The sequence below is a fragment of the Asparagus officinalis genome, chromosome 2 (assembly GCF_001876935.1).
Source record: "Asparagus officinalis chromosome 2, Aspof.V1, whole genome shotgun sequence".
Lineage (NCBI taxonomy): Eukaryota > Viridiplantae > Streptophyta > Magnoliopsida > Asparagales > Asparagaceae > Asparagus > Asparagus officinalis.
The window spans coordinates 77,159,018-77,169,993 of record NC_033795.1 but is presented as its reverse complement, the minus strand read 5'-3'; the positions used below and the strand labels follow the sequence as shown (position 1 = coordinate 77,169,993).

Below are 10,976 nucleotides of genomic sequence, written 5' to 3'. Positions count from 1 at the left end.
ATACCTTAATAAGTTTCAAACCTACCTCAATTAGCCCAACTTAAATGCTACATCGTATGTAAGTGCTCCTGCTACAGTTAAATGTGATGCTTATCGTAAAATTTCACCCAAAAAGACGTTGGTAAGAATTCCAATATGTAATCATTAAATTCAAATATCCATCCATAATTCCACAAATGCAATTTAGCACACTCCAAATTTATGGTTAAACTAAAGCTTGTGGTATTGTGAGACACCTACATAGTTGGGGAGTTGGGTTAGGGTGAGGTAGGGGTACATGATATGCAGCACCCAAAGTCCAGGATGATTATGTGAAATTAACCCTAGCAAAAAAGTTGCAAACAAGTACGTATACATCATGTTTAAGGATGATGTGTGTATGTATGTATATCGTTTTGATAGTTTAAAATTTATTAGTATACTATCTATTTTCAAATAGAGTTTCTAATTATAGATTATCTTCAGATGAGGAAAATTCCTGATAAGTCATGGATAGATATCCCTAGGATCGAACGGTTTCGCGATCGACGTTATAAGGATGGATGTGAAGCCTTTATGAAGTATGCCGAAATGAACCCAAATAATCTAAGTAGCGGTGCAATGTACTGCCCCTGTTGTAGGTGTAAGAATATAAAGCTGAAAAATAAAGAGGAAATACGAAGTCACTTAACAAACTGTGGGTTTTACGAGGAATATAAACATTGGTCCTATCACGGGGAAGGCCGTATTGAAGATGAAGTACCGGATGTGCATGTCGGTACTAGTCATGGTTTCAGGACAGAAGATATAGAAAATTTACAAACTAATATTGGCCCTGACCATCCCGAATATGATATAAACAATGATGGTGAAGATGATACGACAGATGATGTCCAAGATGCAACTGAGATCGAAGATGTTGATGGCCCAGAAGGTTTTGAAGATGCTCATGTTTCTGAGGACTTGGATCGAATAATGAAGCTATTAGAGGATAGTGAAAAGGATCTGTATGAGGGTTGCACCGAGTACTCCGGATTTTCATGTGTGTTGGAGCTCTTGCATATTAAGAGCCTCAGTGGAATGGCAAATACTTCTTTTGTTCTTCATTTGAAGTATCTGGCTTGTTATATTGAAGATGGGAACTACCTCAGTGGAATGGTTCATCAAGCTCTGAACAATAAACATCATGTAACAGAGAACTGGGAGCAAAGGTTTGTTGTTAATGTAGTTTAGTGACATTGACAGTTCGTAGTTTAGTCAATGCATATTGCAATTTGTTTCTTATTGATTTAGTCAAGGGTGGGTTGGTAGTCCAGCTGCCACTGGCCCTGCAGAGAAATTTTGTATCTTAATATTTATTTAGTAAGTTACATTAAACCCCTAATAACTTTCAAAATGACTTTGTATATTGTTTTTTGGTTATAATTTATGGGAGTTATTTGCAAAACCAGTGCATCTATATAGCATAAGTTGTCTATTTTGATTTAGGGGTCTTCTAACAAGCCTATACATATCTTACATATCTATATGTAAAATTGTAGGAATACTATTGTCTTGAGGGTTACCCTGGAGCATGGCACTATGTTTTCAACATAAAGGTTGAGTCCGTGCTCAAACAATGGCGGCATGAGCTGAAGAGCTCAACATATGATAATATACAGCAGATTAGCAGAGGTTTTTAAATGTCGATGATAGCGTGGACCTCGATCATTTCACGGCTCTTCTTTTCTATTGGGATACCGAGTCAGCACAGGTATTCATCATTTTCATTTTGCTTACGAACGAAGATTATAGATGCATTTCATCTTTAGTAATAAACTCTTTTTTTGTAGAATAAATCTAGGAAGGGCTCGATGAATCGACATAGCAAGCGCAAGCTTGACCACCACTTGGGATCGACGTCGTTTGCCAATCTTGAGTATGGTTATCACTGTTTTAAAAAACCTCCGCCTAGTCTGCTTAGGCGTACGCCTAAACCTAGGCGGTACCTAGGCCGCCTAACTAGCGCCCACCGCCTAGACAGTATTTAGGCTACCACCTAGATTTTACGAGCGTTTAGGGGAGCATTATCTGCTTACGTAGATTGCACCCTGTGCCCACCTAGATTTTACGAGCGTTTAGGGGAGCATTGTCTGCTTACGTAGATTGCACTCTGTAGGCCTTGATTGTGATTTTATGTGTCGTAGCCTACACGTCCTCGAAATTTCATTAACCTCCAAATATGAACATCTCTACTACCTCCTCCGACCTTCAGCAAAACCTCATCGACCACTACTTAAATGAAGAAAGAAAAAAACGTCCAGAAACCGCTTAGGCGTCCGACTAGACGACTAAGCGCTAGGCGCTAAGTCCGACGCCTAGAAGCGCCCAGCATTTAATGTAACATTGATGGTTATTGTCGAGGCATGATATAATATTTAAAATCTTTTCCATTTAAAATCTATTTGTTTCTTACTGATTTAGCTTATCTTGCGGAAAACTTAGGATGACAAGATAATATTTTAAGGAGAAATTAAAAAATGTGAGACACTTGTAATTTATTATTTCTTTTAATTATGTTTTTAAACAAAAAAGAGCAGTTGGTACTCATCTATTTTGGTTGTGCAATTTGTTTTTCTCTTTCCATTGCTAAAATTGAAATGGCTCAGCGACATTTGTAATTAATCATACATTTATAATATACTATTCCGCGGTAGGTGATTGAAATTCATATGCTTTAATCCGTATAGACAACTGAGGAAATGTTTTGGTTGTTTGACAATTCGTTGCAAATATTTGATGATGCACATAAAACCATTCAACCTCCATTTCCATGTTTCATCATCCTGTTAGTTTTTTAGTAAAACATTCTAAAACCACAGCAAGGATTAAAACAAGCATTACATAAATATTTAAGGAGTAGGTAAGATAGATTGTAGGTGTACGAAAAAAGTCTGATAAGCACCACATTTATTAAGCGACAATTGCAGTTGAGGGTTTGAATTGGTTGTATTGCTTGTTTCATTTAGAAAAATAAGGTGTATCAGTTTGAATTGATTGTATTGCTTGTCTAGTGATAAAATTTATTATAATTTGTAGGGGAAGTTGATAATGCCTGTCAATTTGAAGGCAAAGTTAGCTTACGACACATTTCGCTCGACTTATAAATATGAAGTCAAGATTAAGGAAAACATGGTGTCGGTGGTAAATTTTTTCAGTAAATCATATGATAATAAGTATTCTGTTGATGTTCGTTTCATTATTTGCCAATCAAATATATATGTCTTTTCCTTATATGATTTAGGATAGTATTGATGCTGCGTCAAAGGAGGTAGCACTATGTGCTACTCAAGAAGCTGCTGATGATCCTCATATCTTGTCTAGAGAGGAAAATGACGCCATTGCTATGAATGTTATGAGGTATAATAATAGGGGCAGATTTCCATTGATGGGGGTTGGAGCTATGCGGGGCACCTCCAGAATATCATCCACGGCGTCGTCACCAACCTCGACTGCGACAGGATCCTCAACAAGGATTCTTACCACTTCTGCAATTTTGCGTGTCTCATGTTATCTGCGTGGTAAGATCGACCCTGCATTACTAATGCAACTGACGAAGGTTATGTAAGTGAATAAAAGTGCAAAATATAGAAAGGAAACACATACATATAACATGACAACGAGTAACCGAGCTAGTCATTTACAAGTCTTTTAGAATAAGGTAGGAATGATCCATATAGGGGGAGGCCAATGCAAGTGCTGTCCAAGATTGGGTATAGGCTTCATGCTCCCATTCCTCACATCAAACACACCCATCTCACGTGGCTCGTGTTCGAGGTTGTCAAAGACGTCAAAGTAGTCGTCGTCTGTGAAGTAGATGCAGTTCCCTCCAAGCTCTGGAAATTTTGTTGCAGAGACGAAAAATGAGGTATTTGAACCAACGAAAAAAGACATTGTCCCCAAGATCATCCTCAGGGATGAATTCAGGGTTATCCGCATCGAGTCTAATGGCCATAAATGTATCGTAATATAAGCCCTTGTATAGCATGTATAGTTTTCTGTTCAAGGACTCTACCAACAGTTTGGTCATGCCGCAATAAAATCGTATTTCTAGAGTGGATTTGGGACCAGATGTAAGGTGATGATGGTCCCATACATGGAGTACCCCTCCTACATCCACACCATACAGTTGTCCTTTGTGGGGGATGATATCCGCGATACTGCCATGAGATGCTCGTGGCAATGAAGTCCAGCTATTATCTCCAACTTTCGCGATTGCCATGTTACTAAAATCATCGTAATCATCATCGTGCAGCCTAAAAGGGTTGTGGAGAAGAATAACTGTGAAGTCACCGCTACCATCAGCAGGAGGAGGCAAGGACAGGATTGCCTTGTAGAGAAAATAGCGACGGTCAGCCTCTACGTAGTCGCAGACATAGGGTAGAGTGGTGATAGAGGGGAGCTGGATTTGCACTCCACTTACCGGATTCAAAAGAGGCATCTCTCACATATCATAGACACTTATGAGCCAACCGTGAGAAGATCAGATGCGCACACGTCTTCGTATCTCTGGAAGAGGGAGAGGGATGCTGTAGGTTCGATTTTCAGAGAAGCTCAAGAATTTAGCACTAATATCGTCTTCGCCGGGTAGCATGAGCCACGGGGAATCAGGCTTGTGGCGCCATGCTTTCTCCCTAACGGCTTGGTTCCATGACTTGCAAACACAACTCAATCTAATGTGATCCGGCAAGGTCAACTTCTGGAGGATCAGCCCGAGGAGCTCCGTTGGAAGCTCTGCACAATTTTTCTCAGCCATATCGGGGCAGGTTTTCTGTCGTTTGAAACCAGCAGCAGCCATGTACACCGTTGATAGTAAATGCGGTGTAGCGGAAGCCTGATCGAGGAAAATATTTACTCAGTTCTGGTACGAGTGAATGACACAAACCCTATAAACCCTAGGAAAAGAAAAACCTTCTGATCAATGATAATCAGATTTTCAATTGGTTATATATATAGCTGCATATGATTTGATTAATCCGATTCCTGTTTAACAGTGATCAGAAGTAGGAGTTTTATTAATGTGATCATATTCCTATAGTGATTAGAATTAAGAGGTTCGTTAATTAAATCATGCTCCTGTACTAGGGATTAGGATTAGGAGGTTTACTGACTTAATTCAATTCCTACAGTCATTAGGAATATGAGGTTTATTAATTAAATCCTATTCCTATAGAGATTAGGATTACGAGGTTTAACAATTCAATCATGTTCCTGTACCTATTCCTGTACTAGTGATTAGGATGAGGAGGTTGATTAACTTAATAATATTCCTATTCTCGACTAGGAATAGGAGGTTTATTAATTGCAATAACCTCACTGCAGAGTGAAACCTTTGAATTCCATGTGAGGCTATCACATGATGTGTTTTTTAATCATATCTAGAAGAAGAAACAAGTCGAAGACAATCCACAATCCCTTAAAAAACCCATTTTCAGACTAGAATGATTCGAGCAAGACATTAACACATTTTCAAAGAAAATTTCAATGATTAAAGAAAAAAACTTACATTTTCGTGCCGGTTCTCGAGCAAGTTCCTGATCTTCAAAGCCTTCTCGTCAATGTGGCTCTCTTGCTTTATCATCTCATTACGACGTCTCTTCTTCTTTCTCTGCTCTCTAGCTTTTGTTAGCAGGGTATTTGTTTGCAGATAAATACATAAGATTCTGTCCTAATACAACAAGGACTTGAAGTAAGTGGAATCATATTTTGTAAGTATCATTAACAAATCCCTATTTTTATTAGGACTCGGATTGTCTTGTTTTAGGAAACAATTTTATTAGGTATCCGGATCCGATAAGGTTTAAGTAGAAACGTTTGTTTATCTGGTCGGGTAGACAATTTAATGGGGTCGGATTCAGACCGCAAGGTTGTTGGTCTTGAAAGTGGAGACCCAAACCTAGAATCAAAATCAACAATCACATGAAAATTCAAGACAGGCCATGGGTGTGGTCTGCGCCACACCAGGGTGTGGCAGAATCTGTCCTGTCTGTCATGGGTGTGGTCTGCACCACACCAGGGTGTGGCAGAATTTGCCCTATCTGCCATGGGTATGGTCTGCGCCATACCAGGGTGTGGCAGACTCGTTTTAGAATCCTAATCTGTTTGGGATTGTGTTTTGTTATAAATAGAAACACGTCCCTTTAGGGTTTAAGAGAAAAAAAAGCACGAAAAAAAAAGGTTTTTGAGGGCTCTTTGAGATTAGAAATCTTAGAGAGAGAGAGGCCAATTGCAAGCATTGTAATCTTCTTCAAGTAATCAAAGAATTGTGTGGTGTGGCTCCCGAGGACGTAGGCACATTGCCGAACCTCGTTAAATCTGGTGTGTTCTTTCTTGTTTACTTTCCTACAAGTTTTTATCTTTGATTTGTGGTGAATTTCTTTCTTGCTCAACTCTCAAACACAAGATCCGGAAGGGTACGGATTTGATTTGATTATTTTGAATCCCCAACAACTGGTATCAGAACTTCGTTCAGCAATTTGTGTGAAAGAGAGCCATGGCAGAGGAAAACAAATCAAAGATCGAGAAGTTTGACGGTTCAGACTTCGCCTACTGGAAGTCGCAGATGGAGGACTATCTGTACCAGAAGGACTTGTATCGCCCGTTGATGGTCAAGGAAAAGGAAAAGAAGAAGGAGGAGTCAGATGGTGATTGGGAGATACTGGATAGGAAGCCTCTAGGGCAAATCCGGTTGTCGCTCGCCAAATCAGTAGCCCACAATATTCTGAAGGAGAAGACGACGGTGGGGCTTATGAAAGCGCTCGCGAAGATGTACGAGCAACCGTCGGCAGCAAACAAGGTGCATCTAGTCAAAACTCTTTTCAACCTCAAGATGGCAGAAGGACAGTCCTTCACGATGCATCTCAGCGAGTTCAACATGATTGTTGATCAGCTTATCTCCGTGGACATAACGTTTGATGACGAAGTGCAGGCTCTATTGTTACTATCGCAGTTACCGGATAGTTGGGCAGGTTGTGTGACGGCAATCAACAATTCGGCTGGGAAGGAGAAGTTAAAGCTGAGTGAGGTGGTTAGCATGATTCTATCCGAGGAGGTTAGAAGAAAATTGTCCGAATCAGAAGGTTCAGGTTCAGCTCTAAGTTTTGAGCAGAGAGGCAGAAGCCAGAAGAAAGGAAACCAGAACAAGAATCGGTCGAAATCAGTAAAGAAGAGGTCGAACTCGAAGGTTAGGCCTATCAAAGGAAAGTATTGGAACTGCGGCCAGGAGGGCCATATGTCTTCAGTCTGCAAAAGTCCAAAGAAGAATGCGGGTGAACAGGAGGCTCATATCGTGCAGGATGCATTGATTCTTGCAATGGACAGCGATTCGGATTCTTGGGTCATCGATTCAGGAGCCTCTTTCCACGCCACTGCTAACAGGAAGCTATTTCATAATTATGTAGCAGGGGACTTTGGAAAAGTATATTTGGGGAATAACGAGCCCTGTAATATTGTTAGAAAGGGTGAAGTGCAGATCCAGATGAAGGGCTCTAAGTGGACTTTGAAGAACGTGAGACACGTGCCGAAACTGAAGAGGAATCTTGTTTCGGTGGGACAGCTTGGAGCAGATGGCTATGTTTCGACATTCACTGGGGATTCGTGGAGGATCTCCAACGGTACGATGATAGTTGCTCGAGGCAACAAATTAGGAACTCTCTACCTCACCTTACATGCGAGTGACACCCTCGCAATTGCAGCTGGCAAAGAGAGTACAGATCTGTGGCACAACAGGCTAGGGCACATGAGCGAAAAGGGGATGAAGATTTTGCATTCACAAGGAAAGCTAACCGGGATCGACACCGTGAAAGTCGGGGTTTGGGAAGACTACATCTTTGGGAAGCAGAAGAGGGTTAGTTTTCAGAAGGGTGGAAGGCCACCTAAGGCTCAGAAACTAGAGTTGATTCATACAGATGTATGGGGTCCAGCCAGTGTGCCTTCTTTTGGCGGTTCGAGATATTATGTCACCTTCATCGACGATCACTCGAGAAAGGTGTGGATCTACTTCATGAAGCACAAGTCAGAGGTGTTTGGAATCTTCAAGAAGTGGAAGGTCATGGTGGAGAATGAGACAGATCTGAAGGTGAAGTGTCTGAGATCAGACAATGATGGAGAATACGAGCTGGAGGAGTTCAAGAGGTTCTGTGCTACGAATGGCATTCGGTTAGAGAGGACTACTCCAGGGACGCCGCAGCAGAACAGCATTGGAGAGAGGATGAACAGGACCTTGACAGAGCGTGCCAGGAGCATACGGTTACATGCAAGTCTGCCTAAGACATTTTGGGCGGATGCGGTACATACAGCAGCTTACCTTATTAATCACGGGCCATCAGTTCCATTAGATTTTGGGATTCCAGAGGAGGTTTGGAGTGGGACAATGCCAAGGATAGCCAAAGCAGTGGGAGCAGCACTACGGATACAGGTGGATCCGAGTACATGGATTTGGAGGAACTTCCAGATGGGGGCGACGATGTCAGTTCTGACCGTAGAACGGAGGAGACTACAGGTGCAGAAGCTACTACCCAGGGCGTGGAGCCTAGGAGGTCATCTAGGGTACCCAAACCAAATCCCAAATACCTCTCGTCACTTGATTATCTACTCTTAACAGATAGCGGAGAGCCGGAGTGTTATGAAGAGGCAGTGCAAGTGAGTGAATCTCAGCAGTGGGAGCATGCGATGCAGGAGGAGATGGATTCTCTACTCACTAATGAGACATGGGAGTTAGCCCAGCTACCTGCACAGAAGAAAGCCTTGCACAATAAATGGGTCTACCGGGTCAAGCAGGAGAGTGATGGAAGCAAGAGATTCAAGGCCAGATTAGTAGTGAAAGGGTTTCAACAGCGGGAAGGAGTGGACTACACGGAGATATTTTCCCCTGTTGTGAAACTCACAACCATCAGAGTGGTGTTGAGTTTGGTAGCTGCAGAAGACCTCTTCCTTGAGCAGTTAGATGTGAAGACTGCCTTTCTTCATGGTGACTTGGATGAAGAAATCTACATGAAGCAGCCTGTTGGCTTCATTGAAGAAGGAAAGGAAGAGATGGTGTGCAAGCTCAAGAAGAGCTTATATGGTTTGAAACAGGCTCCGAGACAGTGGTATAAGAAGTTTGATAACTTCATGCAGAACAATGGCTACAGAAGATGCAATTCGGATCATTGCTGTTATTTTAAAAGGTTCGAGTCCAGCTTCATTATTTTGTTATTATATGTTGATGACATGTTGGTAGCAGGACCGTGTTTAGAAGAGATAAACAGTTTGAAGAAACAGCTAGCAAAGGAATTTACAATGAAGGATCTGGGTGCAGCGAAGCAGATTCTAGGGATGCGAATCAGTAGGGATGAAGCTGAAGGGACATTGAGATTGAGCCAAGCTGAATACATTAAGAAGGTACTTCAGAGGTTCAACATGCAGAATGCTAAAGTTGTTAGCACACCCCTTGGAGGTTAGTTCAAGCTATCTGAGGAGCAATCGCCTAAGACAGATGCAGATAGAGAGCATATAAGCAGGGTGCCATATTCTTCGGCCATTGGGAGTCTCATGTACGCGATGGTTTGCACGAGGTCGGACATCGCCCATGCAGTAGGAGTTGTGAGTAGATTTGCAAGCAATCCAGGGAAGCAGCATTGGGAAGCTGTGAAGTGGATAATGCGGTACTTGAGAGGGACAACGAACAAGCCATTATGTTTCAGGAGGAAAGAGTTGGTGCTGCAGGGATACGTAGATGCGGACTTTGCCGGTGATCATGATACGAGACGAAGCACCACGGGGTATGTTTATACCTTAGCGTCGACAGCAGTGAGCTAGGTCTCACGTCTGCAGAAGATTGTGACTTTGTCTACAACCAAGGCTGAGTATGTCGCGGTGACTGAAGCAAGCAAGGAGATGATCTGGTTGAACGGGTGCTTGGAAGAGTTGGATCTGAAGCAAGGGAGAGGAGTTTTTTATTGTGATAGCCAGAGCGCTATACATCTTGCCAAGAATCCAGTATATCATGCCAGAACGAAGCACATCGACGTCAAATACCATTTTATACGCTCACTAGTTGAAGACGGAAAGTTGTATTTGATAAAGATTTTGGGGAGTCAAAATCCGACGGACATGTTGACGAAGGCAGTCACCATTGAGAAACTGGAGTTGTGCGCAACTTCAGTTGGCCTTCACGAGTAGAAGACGAAGGCGGAGCCACACTACGAGGATCGGTGAGATCGCCGGGATGTTAATGATTGAAGAATGAATTTTTCAAGTAGGAGAAGTGCTTGCGAGAAGGCGGAGTTCGGGAGAGCTCATTGATGGTGGTTTGATCTCCAAGTGGGAGATTGTTGGTCTTGAAAGTGGAGACCCAAACCTAGAATCAAAATCAACAATCACATGAAAATTCAAGACAGACCATGGGTGTGGTCTGCGCCACACCAGGGTGTGGCAGAATCTGCCCTGTCTGTCATGGGTGTGGTCTGCGCCACACCAGGGTGTGGCAGAGACTGCCCTGTCTGCCATGGGTGTAGTCTGCGCCACACCAGGGTGTGGCAGACTCGTTTTAGAATCCTAATCTGTTTGGGATTGTGTTTTGTTATAAATAGAAACACGTCCCTTTAGGGTTTAAGAGAAAAAAAGCACGAAAAAAAGAGGTTTTTGAGGGCTCTTTGAGATTAGAAATCTTAGAGAGAGAGGCCAATTACAAGCATTGTAATCTTCTTCAAGTAATCAAAGAATTGTGTGGTGTGGCTCCCGAGGACGTAGGCACGTTGCCGAACCTCGTTAAATCCGTGTGTTCATCTCCCTTACTGTTTTTACAAGTTAGATCTTTATTTGTGGTTTTATTCCTACTTTCCTACTTTCAACACAAGGTCCGGAAGGGCAAGGGTTCGATTGATTGTTTCGAATCCCCAACAGTAGAATTAATGCTTAATTATGTTAGACCCTAGAGGGGGGGTGATTAGGGTCTTATGCTAATCTAATCCGATTAA

The 10,976-nt window shown here is 42.2% G+C and overlaps 3 protein-coding genes across 3 annotated transcripts; 2 read left to right on the top strand and 1 right to left on the bottom strand.

Moving 5' to 3' along the window:
- Positions 571-2,062, top strand: LOC109831348. Its single transcript, XM_020398678.1, has 3 exons — positions 571-1,190; positions 1,521-1,732; positions 1,812-2,062. Exons 1-2 carry the CDS (start codon positions 571-573, stop codon positions 1,573-1,575), a joined length of 675 nt encoding a protein of 224 aa, XP_020254267.1. The 3' UTR covers positions 1,576-1,732; positions 1,812-2,062.
- Positions 2,245-3,698, top strand: LOC109831682. The gene is made up of 2 exons (XM_020399062.1): positions 2,245-3,162; positions 3,263-3,698. Exons 1-2 carry the CDS (start codon positions 3,070-3,072, stop codon positions 3,584-3,586), a joined length of 417 nt encoding a protein of 138 aa, XP_020254651.1. The 5' UTR covers positions 2,245-3,069; the 3' UTR covers positions 3,587-3,698.
- LOC109831347 lies at positions 3,670-4,459 on the bottom strand. The gene is made up of 2 exons (XM_020398676.1): positions 3,901-4,459; positions 3,670-3,854 (listed from the first exon to the last, which is right to left on the bottom strand). The coding sequence occupies exons 1-2, from the start codon at positions 4,457-4,459 to the stop codon at positions 3,670-3,672; spliced, it is 744 nt and encodes a 247-aa protein (XP_020254265.1).